Raw genomic sequence first — 13,984 nt, forward strand, 5'->3', positions numbered from 1 at the left:
CACAATTCCAATCATCAGTCAAATAATAACAGACCTTACCACAATCCACCTCACACATCATATGCTTCCAACTAGCAAACACACCACCATCAAGACACACTAACCCCAACCTCACAACCGTGTGAAATCAAGGGTAAAGGCCGCAATAGCACAGCTATCATCACAGCTCAGAGAGGCCATTTCCACCCTATTGGAAAGGCAAGCACAAGCTGAAAAGAAGATAGATGCCAACCAAGAAGAATACAGGTCGAATTTGAAGAACCAAGGTGCAACAATCTCAAAGTTGGAAGCACAAGTGGGGTTCTTATCCAAGCAAATCCCGATGCCTACACACACATTTCCAAGCGACACCATGGCCAACCCAAGAGAGGAGTGCAAGGACATCACACTTAGAAGTGGAAAAGTGATAGAAAAAGCCACCCCAAACCAGGAGAACCACGAAGAAGAAGCTACAGAAAAGCCTGAAAACAGGAAGAAAGAAGAGGTCCCTAGCCCATCTTCACCAAAGCCAATCTTGAAGCCTTATGTGCCAAAGGAACCATACCCACAAAGGCTAAGGAAGGATGGGAAGGACAGCCAGTTTTCCAAATTTTTGGAAATCTTCAAAAAGCTCCAAACTAACATACCATTTGCTGAAGCACTGGAGCAAATGCCCCTCTACGCAAAGTTCTTGAAGGAGCTCATGACAAGAAAAAGAAACTGGGGAAAAAAGGAGACTGTAGTCCTAACTGAGGAATGTAGTGCCATCATACAAAAGAAACCCCCCCCAAAAAATGAGGGACCCAGGGAGTTTCCAAATCCCCTGCATCATAGGGGATATCACTATTGAAAAGGCTTTATGTGACTTGGGGCTAGCATCAATATCATGTCCTTGAACATGATGAGAAGGATGAGAATTGAGGAAGCCAAGCCAACAAGAATGGCACTCCAACTAGCTAACAGGACATTCAAGTTTCCACATGGAGTGGTGGAAGATTTATTGGTGAAGGTGGGAGAATTCATCTTCCCAGCTGACTTTGTTGTGCTGGATATGGAAGAAGAGGTAAACACTTCAATTATCCTAGGAAGGTCATTCCTAGTTACTGTTGGAGCCATTATTGATGTGCAAAAAGGAGAACTAGTCTTGAGATTACATGAGGAAAAGATGGTCTTCAATGTCTTCAAGGCAATGAGTTATCCCAAGGAAGCAATAGAAGAATGCATGATGATGGACACCATAGAACAAATAGTCCAAGGAGTTTTTGAAGAAGAGCAATATGAAGGAAGTATGGACTTGGAGCAACAAGCACCACGTGAAGAACCACCATAAGGAACCATGGAAAGTTCAATCATGACAAACCACAAAGACAACAATGGAGAAGAGGCACCAAAACTAGAGCTAAAAACCCTACCTCCAAGCTTGAAATATGCCTATCTAGGTAACAACAGCACCTACCCAATGATCATCAACTCAAGCTTGAGTAAGGAGCAAGAAGAGGAGCTCATCCAAGTGCTAAAACAACACAAGGATACTATAGGCTAGACACTCACAGACTTAAAAGGGATCAGCCCTTCAATGTACATGCACAAGATCCTACTTGAGGAGGGTGCTAAGCCCTCAAAGCAACAACAAAGAAGGTTGAATCTAACCATGAATGAGGTAGTCCAGAAGGAAGTGTTGATGTTGTGGCAAGCTGGGGTGAACTACCCCCCATCTCAGACAGCCCTTGGGTGAGCCTGGTACAAGTAGTTCCAAAGAAAGGAGGAATCACTGTTGTACCAAATGAGAAGAATGAGCTGATACCAACAAGAACAGTGACTGGTTGGCGCATGTGCATCAACTACAGGAAGCTCAATGAAGCCACCAGGAAGGACCACTTCCCCCCACCATTCATGGACCAAATGCTTGAGAGGTTGGCTGGACATGAATACTACTGCTTTCTTGACAGTTATTCGGGTTACAACTAAATAGTTGTAGACCTAAAGGACCAGGAGAAAACTTCATTTACTTGTCCATATGGTGTTTTTGCTTACAGGAGGATGCCCTTTGGACTGTGTAATGCACTTGTAACATTCCAAAGGTGCATGCTCTCCATATTTTCAGACATGATTGAGAGGTTTATTGAGATGTTTATGGATGACTTCTCTGTATTTGGTAACACATATTCTGATTGCTTGCATCACTTAGCCCTGGTACTAAAGAGATGCCAAGAGACCAACCTTGTTTTAAACTGGGAAAAATGCCATTTTATGGTTACGGAAGGAGTGCTCCTTGGTCATAAAATCTCAAAGAAGGGCATAGAAGTGGACAGGGCAAAAGTAGAGGTGATTGAAAAGTTACCTCCACCTTGCAATGTCAAAGAAATTAGAAGCTTTTTGGGACATGCTGGTTTCTATAGGAGGTTTATTAGAGACTTCTCTAAGGTTGCCAAGCCATTGAGCAACCTACTTGTCTCTAATGTGCCTTTTGTTTTGATAATGAATGCATGTTAGCCTTTGAGGAGCTTAAGAACAAACTTTCCTCTGCACCTATCATAGCACCACCATGTTGGGATCTACCCTTTGAGTTGATGTGTGATGCATCAGATTTTACTGTGGATGCTGTTTTAGGACAGAGGAAGGATAAATTGGTGCATGTCATTTATTATGCCAGCAAGGTCCTTAATGAGAATCAAAGGAACTACACCACTACAGAGAAGGAATTACTTACCATTGTCTTTGCTTTTGATAAATTTAGATCATATCTCATTGGTTCTAAAGTAATTGTATTCACTGATCATACAACACTTAAATACTTGCTTGCCAAACAAGAGTCCAAGCCAAGGCTAATAAGATGGATCCTGCTACTCCAAGTGTTTGACATCGAAATTAAGGATAGGAGTGGAGCAGAGAACAAATTTGCTGACCATCTCTCAAGGATCCTACAAGAAGAAGAAGGAGCACACCATCTTGCAGTAAATGAAAGCTTCTCGGATGAGCAATTGATGATGATACAAGAGACTCCTTGGTTTGCTGGCATAGCCAATTTCAAGGCCATTGGGGAATTACCAACCAATATCAACAAACACATGAGGAGAAAGCTCATCAAAGATGCCAAACATTATATCTGGGATGAGCCATATTTGTTCAAAAAGTGTGCTGATGGGATCTTGAGGAGGTGTATATCCCATGAAGAAGGACAATAGGTGCTTTGGCAATGTCATGGATCTGCATATGGAGGCCACTTTAGTGGAGAAACAACAGCAGCCAAGGTTCTCCAATGTGAATTCTACTGGCCAAGCATTTTCAAGGATGCAAAGGACTTGGTGTCAAGGTGTGATGAATGCCAAAGGGCTGGCAATCTACCCAAGAATAATGAAATGCCACAGAGATTTATAATGGAGCTAGAACTATAAAATATATGGGGGATTGACTTCATGGGCCTTTCTCATCCTCCTACTCAAATAGTTATATACTTGTGGATGTAGATTATGTGTCAAAGTGGGTGGAGGATATTGCCACCGACACAAATGACAACAAGGTTGTAATGAGCTTCTTAAGAAAGAACATTTTCAGCAGGTTTGGAGTTCCCAGAACACTCATTAGTGATGGAGGGACACATTTCTGCAATAAACAACTGGAAACACTCCTTCACAGATATGGAGTCAAACACAAGGTGGCAACCTCTTATCATCCACAAACCAACGGGCAAGCAGAGATTTCCAACAGAGAGCTAAAAATAATTCTTGAAAAAACTGTTGGAAGCTCAAGGAAGGACTGGTCTAAGAAGCTAGACGATGCTTTATGGGCTTACAAGACAGCCTTCAAGACCCCCATTGGGATGTCACCATACCAACTGGTATTTGGCAAGGCTTGCCATTTGCCAGTTGAACTGGAGCATAGAGCCTTCTGGGCTTTAAAACTACCAAACTTTGATGAGCGAGCTACTGGAGAAAAGAGGCTAAGGCAACTCAACGAGCTGGAAGAATTTAGGAACCAAGCATACGAAAATGCAAAGATCTACAAAGAGAACACAAAAAGATGGCATGATCAAAAGATAGCAAGGAGGGAGTTCACTAAAGGACAAAATGTGTTATTGTACAATTCTAGACTTAGGTTCTTCCCTAGGAAGCTTAAGTCTAGATGGTCTGGACCCTTCACCATCATCAAAGTGTACCCATATGGTCAAGTGGAGTTCATGAAGGACAAAACACAGAGAACCTTCACTGCAAATGGCCATAGACTCAAGAATTACCTGGGGGACTCATTAGATGAAAGTAGAGCGAGCTACCACCTCAACTGAAAAAGGAAGAACATCAAGCTAGTGACGATAAAGAAGCGCTAGTTGGGAGGCAACCCAACACTTTATATCCTTTTGATTTATTGCTTTATTAGAAGTAGATTGTGAATATTAGCTTAGGAAGTTAATTTTAGTTTTGATAGTTAAGATAGCTTTGTGAGTTAATTTGTCTTCTATTTTTGGAATTGCAGCTGGATGAAAGCATTTACTAATGATGATGAGTGATTAGGCAAAGAACTAGATAAAAAGCTAAGTTTGGTGTGGCCACTCACCAACTTGATCTAGGTTTACAACCATTTGGATAAATTAAATTTTTAAGGAGTAAGCCCAGAGATTAAGTTTGGTGTGGCCACCACCATACGAGAATCAATCAGCAAGCCCAATACCACTCAATTTAGAAGAATTTAATATATTGGTAGAGGCTTGAATGAGAATTTTAATGTATTAAGGGGAGATTAGAAGCAAAGAATGTGAAAGGATTGGAATTACTTCTTCCCCATGAAAACATTAAAAAACCCAATGATGAACCCAATTTATTGAGATGCAAATGAATTAAGTTTGGTGTCCCAAGGGACACCCATCAGTTGCAACTCCATTCACTAGCATTGAAAAGAAATGTGGAGGATCATTTTATCATTACTGATGGGGTTTTTGGTTTCTTTTTTTTCAGGAGATTGAAGGGGGTCCACTTGATAGATAACAAGGAGGTCAAAGTGTACTTACACTTTGGAACCCAACATATTCAGAGGGCATAGAGGGATAAGGGTTGGCGCCTCTTCCCATGCTAGGCGCCACTCCCCAAGTGGAAAACACTGAATTCCCTTTTTTTCCTACCATTCGAACCACACCCTTCACTCCTATAAATCCCCTACCCTTCCCATTCTTTCACACTTCAAAACCCATTCCATACACAAAACAAACTCACAAGAGACCATTTTTTTTCTTTTTCTCTTTTCTCGTTCTTCATTCTCTCTGTCTTTCTACTTGATTGGGACAATCAAGTGCTAAGTTTGGTGTTGGGGCAAAACTCTATTTTGCTTGTGTTTCTTTGCAACACTCCATTAATATCTCAGAACCCTCAAACACCCTCTCTCTCTCTCCATGCAATGGCACCACCAAGATCCTCAACCTCAAAGAAAAGAAAGACCAAAGAACCAACCTCAGGTTCCTCAAGCTCAAACTTCAATGAGTACAAATTCCTCTCAGTATTCAACCAAAACCAATTCTATGGTTAGGTGAGTCAGAGGGAGATCATCCCAGAGGTCGGCTTCTAACTAGGAAGGAATGAGCACCTTGAGATCAACAACAGGGGCTGGGCACTCTTCTGCAACCCACCAAAGAAAGTAGTGGAAGGAGTGGTAAGGGAGTTTTATGCCAATGCAATGCCACAGCCAGGGCAAACTTATGGGTATATTAGCTATGAGGGGGAAGTCCATTGACTATAGTCCTTCTAACATAGAAAGGATGCTGATGGTGAAAAGGATCAACTCTACTCGGAGTTATGAGGAAGGATGAAGCAACCAGACCTAGGATTTGATGAAATCCTGAATGAAATCTGTATACTAAATATGCAATGGATCAATGACAAAGATGGAAAACCCAACCAGCTGAAGAGGAAAGACTTGAGCCCCCAAGCTAGGTGAGAAGATCTTTGATCCCTACATCAAACACATCTGAGGTGACCAAGGAGAGGGCTGTACTTATATACAGTATAATAAAGGGAGATGACGTGAATGTTGGGGAGTTGATTACCAACAACATCAACAAGGTACTGAAAAGCACTAACGAGAGCACAAGATTGGCATTCCTCAGCATCATACAAGAGCTATGTGATGACGCTGGAGTGGAGATGGTGATTGATGAGGTGTTGGTGAAGCAAGATAAACCTATAACTGCCAAGAAGATGGCCAAGGTGTTGGCCGTCAATCCACTTCAAAGTGCTAGAGAGCATAGAGCTCATGCACATATGCCACAACCACAACAACGAGAGGAAGAGGAGGCAGAGGAGCAACCACAATTTCTGGCACTTCAACCACCACCATACGAACAATACCAACAATTTCATGAAGGAATGAACTGGGAGCAGCTGCAAGGAGACGTGCACCAAATGAGGGAGATCTGCATTAATTGAGGGAAGATGTCAACCAATTTCAAAGTAGCCAAAGGGAGCAATGGAACCAAGTGAATGAGAAAATACACAACCTCCAAGGAAGTTTTGAGCAAGCAAGGAAGGAGCAGCAAGAGGAGTTCGATTGGGGTGAGGTGCGAAGTGCACTTAACAAAGTGGTGGAGCAAAATAAATGGCAGCAGAGGAACCTTGCTGAGTTCAGGTATCTCTATGATGCCCGGATCATTTCAAGGAGACAATATGATATCAACACACAAGCAAAACTGAATCACTTGTGTAATGCTGTGGCCGCCATCAACCTCGGATACCCAACTTTCATGCAAGGGTTAAAAGAATTAAGTGCTAGACAAGAGGAGATCCTAGCTAAGCATAAGGAGGATGAAAGAGATTATATGGTAAGGCTGGGTTTCTGGAAGCCCAAGGACAAGAAAGCACAGGAAGGATCTTCCAAAAAGGGTGGAGATGACTCCTCCCCCTCCAAGAAGAAGGACAAAGGCAAGGGGCCAATGAACTAAAGAAGCTGCATAAGGTTGTTGAGTTCCATGGTTGACATTTCCCAAATTTCTGAATTCTGTTTAAGTTTTTATCTGTTTACTTTATGTTTGAGAATAATTGGTAATGTTAGGATAGTTTACATTCTATTTTGCTTGAAGTCTTTTGTGAGTCCTTTGATATGCAAGAAAGAAAATGCAATGATAACTGTAGTCTTTATTTACATCAATAAAGTAGAGTTTGTCTCCATAAGAGTTGTTGTGAGTATGTAAGAACAAGAGAAAATGAGACTAAGACCAAGAAAGCTTATTCAAAAGAACTAAGGAACAAAAGACTAAGTGAAGAACCTTGAATGAAGTGAAAATAAAATGAGTCATGAAAAGTAACTAGTCCTAGAAGGCATGACAAGTAGAAGTTGAGGGGTGTTCCTTGAATATCTATAGAACGAAGTAGTAAGCAACAAAGACCCAAGGCTCTGAGCATCGACTACTAGGGAGGGAAGAAAAACATTGAAAAAGAAAACTCAAAAAGAGTTAGAAACCCTAGTAGATGCTTGTGGTGAAGATGTGTCAAGAAGAGGCCTGGGCAAGTAAATTCTCAGGGGTGTTTCAACACCTAGCACCCTAAAGTCAACTGACTTGGGAATGTTGATTGAAAGCCTAACTAAAGGGTTGTCTTGAGACAAAACACTTAGATTCGTGGTCAATAAACAGAAAAGAAGCACAAAAGAAAAAAAAAGAGTTAACACTTACTACTTCAAGGTGACAATCAATGAAAAGGACACCTAAGAAACATACATGGAAAAACCCTTAAGGTTCTAGGAGCTCTTTGTGATATTCAAAGCATTCATGCATGTGTTGAGCACTTAGTCCAATTCCTAGTTATATTACATCCATTCAAGGTCAAGTCTCAATTCACCAAAAAGACCACTCACATTGATTTGCTTGGGACAAGCAAAGCTTAAGTTTGGTGTTCTGATGACTTACATCATCTACCTTTTTTTCTTGAATAAAAAGGACCATAAAAGGGACATAATCTCATTTGATCATTGCAATTCATGCCTTAATTGATGAATATCATAGTACATTGTTTTGAAATGAGTTTGTTCTAGATTTCAGGTGTAGAAGACATCAAAAATGGGAAAGAAAACAACAAAACAAGTGGGGCGTGTGAAGCAGGCGTGCCACTTGGAACAGACGCCACAAAGATGTATTGGTGTGGCACGCCAAAAGCTGGGCATGGCACGTTGGTACAACATTCCAGAGAGAAAAAATGAAGACCATCAAAGGGGGGTGGCACGCCAGAAGCAGGGCGTGACACGCAAATTTGTTACTAGAAGAACCATCACTATGGCGTGCCACTTTGTGTCGAAGGCGTGGCACGCCAGCCCCAGAGTTCACTAGGGCATGCCACCTGAGGACCAAGGCGTGGCACGCCAAGCCTATAAGACCCACAATTGAATGGGCGTGCCACTTGAGCAACAAGGCATGGCATGCCTGTGAACAAGGAGACAATGCAAAAGCTGGGCGTGCCACATGGTATCGAAGGCGTGGCACGCCAGCTCAAGAAGTCCCACTAAGGCGTGCTACTTGAGTGATGAGGCATGGCATGCCAGCACCTAAGGAGGCCAAATAAAGCTGGGCGTGCCACTTTGTATCGAAGGCGTGGCACGCCAGCTCAATCATCTCACTTTGGCGTGCCACTTGAACATCCAAGCGTCGCACGCCAACCTCTGGGACCATGGCAAATGAAGGGCGTGACACGCCAGTCTCGTGGCGTGGCACGCTGGTAGTGTTTTCCAGAGGAGGAATTAAAGGGCCAGTGAACTCAGGCGTGCCACTTGGAAGATGAGGCGTGGCACGCCAACAAGAAGATGAAGCAAATGAATGGCGTGACACGCCAGTCTCATGGCACGGCACGATGGTAGTATTTTCCAGAGAGGAAGAAGAGGAGCCAATGAACTCAGGCGCGCCACTTGGATGACGAGGCATGGCACGCCGGCAAGAGGGTGAAGCTTTAAGAAGGGCGTGGCACGCCAGACCCTGGGCGTGCTACGCTGGTTCAAATTTCTAGAAGCATAGAGATAAGGAAGATGACCTTGGGCATGCCACTTTGGCTTGAAGGCATGGCACGCCAGGTTACATGGCCATTTAAAATGTCCTGGGCGTGCCACTTTCGCTCGAAGGCATGGCACGCCAGGGGTTAAACAAAGGACAGCGTGCCACTTGAATGGAGAGGTGTGACACGCCAAATCAAAAACAGAAGGAGCGTGACATGTCAAAGAAGCGCCAGTCATATGCCAGCTGGAAGATCACGTTTGTTGAGTTTCTTTTCCCTCCAAATTGTAATTTTCTTTTCACTTTTGTCAATTTCTTTTATTTTCTAGATCTAGGAGTAGTATAAATATCCTTGGAAGTATTAGAAAAAAGGGGTTAGCAAGTCACAAAGTTGAGTTTTGGAATTTCACTTTTTAGTTTTCACACTTCATCTCTTCCATCTTTTGTACTTTCTCTCTGAGCTTTGAGTAGCTAAATTCCCTCTCATCGAGAGAGGGAGCTCTATTGTACTTGATGGATTAACGATAGTGAATTTCTTTTTCTCTTCATCTTCTCTTTGATTTGCTAGAAGGAGTTTCGATTTTCATGCTTAGTGTTCAATTAACTTGGAAAAGATATTGAATGTAAAATGGGTTTCATGGAAACCTTGGAAAAGGAAACATGAAACCATGCTAGAAATCCCTTCTCACACTTGAGTAGAATCTGGGTTTTGGTGTTTGGATATGGTGACATACAATCCTCCCTCTACCTGGACCTATGATGATATGTGGTATAATCAGGGACCAAGCATATCTCTCACCATGAGCAATTAGACCAAGGAATTGGATATTGATCAAGATTTGAGAGATTGAGTCACTAAGGGATTGGAGCTCAATCAATCATGATTGCCAAGAGGTCAATGAGTTGCATGATTGAAGAGGATATGAGCTGGATTTAATCCAAAGAGACAATATCTCCTAATCTCAATGTATTCCCACATTCTTATCTCTCCCATTCTTTTTTAGATTTACTTACATTATGCAAAATCCCATTCCCCTTTACATTCCTGTTATTTCCATTTATGCATTTTATTGCTTTCTTTTATTCCTTTGCCATTTATAATTCTGCACTTACAACTTATTCTGTTGAGCTTGACTAATTCACCAATTGATTAAAATTGCTCAAATCTACCAATCTCTGTGGATACGATCCTACTCCACTGTGGGTTAATACTTGACGATAATTTTGGTGCGCTTGCGAAGAGCGGATTCATCAATATTATTGGGAAAGGGTAGTGAATTCTGCCCATCAGTAGTTTTGAGCAATTTTAATAAATTGGTGAATTAGTCATGCTAAGAAAATAGATGGTGATTACAGAATTGTAAATGGGCAAAAAGTGTAAATGACTGAAAAGTAAAGAAAGCAGTAAAGTGCTGGAATTAAAATGGCAAGAATGTAAAGGACTGAAGATTAAATGACTTAATTGTAAATTGCATAATATAAACGAAAATATAAAGAAAGTGATAGATGAGACTAGTGGAATTCATTGAGATCAGGAGATATTGTCTCTTTGGATTAAATTCAGCTTACATCCTCTTCAATCATACAACTCATTGACCTCTTGGCAATCATGATTGATTGAGCTCCAATCCCTTGGTGACTCAATCTCTCAGATCTTTATCAATAGCCAATTCCTTGGTCTAATTGCTCATGAAGAGAGATAGGCATGGTCCCTGATTATACCACACATCATCGTAGGTCCAGGTAGAGGGAGGATTATATGTCACCATATCCAACACCAAAACCCAGATCATACTCAAGTGTGAGAGGGGATTTCTAGCATGGTTTCATGTTTTCTTTCCCAAGGTTCCCATGAAACCCATTTTGCATTCTCATATCTCTTTTCCAAGATAATTGAACACTAGGCATGAAGCACGAAATTCCTTCTAGCAAATCAAAGAGAAGATGAAGAGAAGAAAAAATTCACTATCATTAATCCATTAAGTACAACAGAGCTCCCTCTCTGAATGAGAGGGAATTTAGCTACTCAAAACTTAAAGAAAAGTACTCTAGATGGAGAAGATGAAGTGGAAAGTGATCTAACTGCTTAACCCCTTTTTCAGTACTTCTTGGGGTTATTCATACTACTCCTAACTCTCAAAATAAAAGAATTACAAAAGTGAAAATAGAAAATTACAATTTGGAGGGAAAAGAAACTCAATAAGCGTGACTTCCCAGCTGGCGTGTGGCTGGCGCTTCAGTGGCGTGCCACGTCCCCCTCCAATTCTGGCTTCGCGTGCCACGCCTAGCTCTTCAAGTGGCACGCCCTTCTTCACTAACATCCCTGGCGTGCCACGCCTTCGAGCCAAAGTGGCACGCCCTGGCCTTTGTCCTCTTCTTCTTGCCTCTGGAAACTTGAACTGGCGTGGGACGCCCAGGCTCTGGTTTTGGTTTCAGTAGCTGGTGTGCCACGCCCAGCATTCAAGTGGCACACCAAAGTGTGATTCTTGGACTGGCGTGCCACGCCTTCGATACCAAGTGGCACGCCCATCCCTTGCTTTGGCCTCTTTGTGCGTTAGCGTGCCATGCATGGTTGCTCAAGTGGCACTCCAAAGTGAGAATGAGAGCCTGGCATGCCACGCCTTTGATGTTAAGTGGCACGCCCAGGCCTTTTTAGGCTTTAACTTCCCTTCGGGAATCATGTACCAGCGTGCCACGCCATGTTGTTCAAGTGGCACGCCTATTCATTTTTTGGTTCTTCAAGCTTGGCGTGACACGCCTGACTCCTCAAGTGGCACGCCCAAGTGACTTTTGAAACTTGTGTGCCACGCCTTCGACATCAAGTGGCACGCCCTATGGTGAGTGATTGGCTAGGCGTGCCACGCCCCTTCAATGGCCTTCAATGTTACTTTCTAGAAAGTTGTATTGGCATGCCAAGCCCAGCTCCTGGTGTGCCATGCCCATGTGATTGTTTGAGGACTCCTCTAGACTTCAGTGTTGGCGTGCCACGCGCAACTCCTGGAGTGCCACGCTAGTGCAGTTTTGTGGCGTTTGCTCCAAGTGGCATGCCAGTTTCACACGCCCAGCTTATTTTGTTGTTTTCTTCCCATTTTTGATGTCTTTTTTACCTGAAATTCAGCACAACTCATTTCAAAGCAATGTTCTAAAATATTCATCAATTATTGCATGAATTGCAATGATCAAATGAGATTATGCTCTCTTATGGTCCTTTTTATGAAAGAAAAAAAGGTAGATGATGCAAGTCGTCACAACACCAAACTTAAGCTTTTCTTGTCCCAAGCAAATCATTGGGAGTAGTCTTTTTATGAATTGAGGCTTTGACCTCTAATAGATGCAAACATGACTAAAGGTAGGACTAAGTATTTAACACATGCCTGAATATTTTTGTCTTAATGTCATAGATAGCTTCTAGATCCTTGAGAGTTCTTTCAAATGTTGACTTCAGGGGTCCTCTTTATTGATTGTCACCTTGAAGTAGTAAAAGTTATTTCATCTTCTTCGTGGCTGTTCTTTTCTTTTTATTTATTGACCACGACTCTAAGTATTTTGTCTCAAGACAGCCCTTTAGTTAGGCTTTCAATTAGCATTCCCAAACCAGTTGGCTTTAGGGTACTAGGTGTTGAAACATCCCTAAGAATTTACTTGCTCAAGTCTCTTCTTGACACATCTTCACCACAAGTATCTACTAGGGTTTTTAACTCTTTTGAGCTTTTTAATGTCCTTTTTATCCTAGTAGTTGATGCTCATAGCCTTGGGTCTTTGTTGCTTACTACTTCTTGGTTCTATAGATGTTCAAGGAATACCTTTTAACCTTCACTTGTCATACCTTCTAAAGCTAGCTACCTATCATGACTCATTTTCCTTTCAATCCATTCAAGGTTCTATACTTAGTTCCTTATTCTTTAGTTTTTTTGAATGATCTCTCTTGTTCTTAGCCTTTTTCACTATTGTTCTTGCACAACTCACAACTCTTTATGGAGACAAACTATTCTTTATTAATATTGAAAAAGACTTGAAATTAACATTGAATTTTCTTTCTTGTAATTCAAAGGACTCACAAAAGACTTCAGTCATAAACAACTAAACATAAAACATAAACTACCCTAATGTTGCAATTTATTATCAAACAGAAAGTAAAACAGAGAGATAAAAACTTAGACATGATTCAGAATTTAGAGAGTGTCAACCATAGGACTTAACCTTGAGCAGCTTCATCCTCAGTTTATTGGCCCCCTTTCCTTTGTCTTTCTTCTTGGAAGGGGAGGAGTCATCTTTCTTGGAGGATCCTTCTTGTGCTTTAGTGTCATTGGGTTTTCAAAATCCTAGCCTTCGCATGTAATTCTTTTCATCCTCCTTGTGCTTGGCCAGAATTTCTTCTTGTCTTGCGATCAACTCCTCCATTCCTTGCATGAATGTTGGATATCCTGGGTTTAGAACGGCTACAGCATTACACAAGTGATTCAGCTTCGCTTGTGTGTTTATGTCATATTGTCTCCTTGAGATGGTTCTGGCATCATAAAGATGTCTGAACTCAGCAAAGTTTCTCTGCTGCCATTTGTTTTGCTCCACTATCTTGTTGAGTGCACTTTGCATTTCTTCTCAGTCGAACTGGTCTTGCTGCTCCTTCAGTTGCTCTATACTTCCTTGGAGTTGTTGCATGTTCTCATTCATGTGGTCCCATTGTTGTTGTTGTTGTCTGAGTTGGTTGACATCTTCTTTCAAGTGGTGGATATCTCCCTTCATTTGATGTATGTCTCCTTGCAGTTGTTCCCAATTGAATCCTTCAGTGAATTATTGGTATTGTTGATATGGTGGTGGTGGTTGGAGTGCTAGGAATTGTGGTTGCTCCTCTGCCTCTTTTTCTTCCCCTTCTTGTTGTTGAGGCCCTTGTTGGGGTACATGAGCATGAGCTCTATGCTCCATGGCCCTTTGAAGTGGGTTAACAGCTACCACTTTGGCCATTTTCTTAGTAGTTATAGGCTTGTCTTGCTTCACTAGCACTTAATCAATGATCTTTTCAACTCCAGCTTCAAAACACAACCTTTGTAT

General features: G+C 41.9%; 1 protein-coding gene across 1 annotated transcript; it reads left to right on the forward strand.

Annotated features, from left to right (window-relative positions):
• The first annotated feature begins 865 nt into the window (after positions 1-865).
• Positions 866-1,309, forward strand: LOC130966297 (uncharacterized). The gene has a single exon (XM_057891084.1). The coding sequence runs from the start codon at positions 866-868 to the stop codon at positions 1,307-1,309; it is 444 nt and encodes a 147-aa protein (XP_057747067.1).
• The last annotated feature ends 12,675 nt before the right edge of the window (positions 1,310-13,984 follow it).

Source organism: Arachis stenosperma, chromosome 3 (genome assembly GCF_014773155.1).
Source record: "Arachis stenosperma cultivar V10309 chromosome 3, arast.V10309.gnm1.PFL2, whole genome shotgun sequence".
Lineage (NCBI taxonomy): Eukaryota > Viridiplantae > Streptophyta > Magnoliopsida > Fabales > Fabaceae > Arachis > Arachis stenosperma.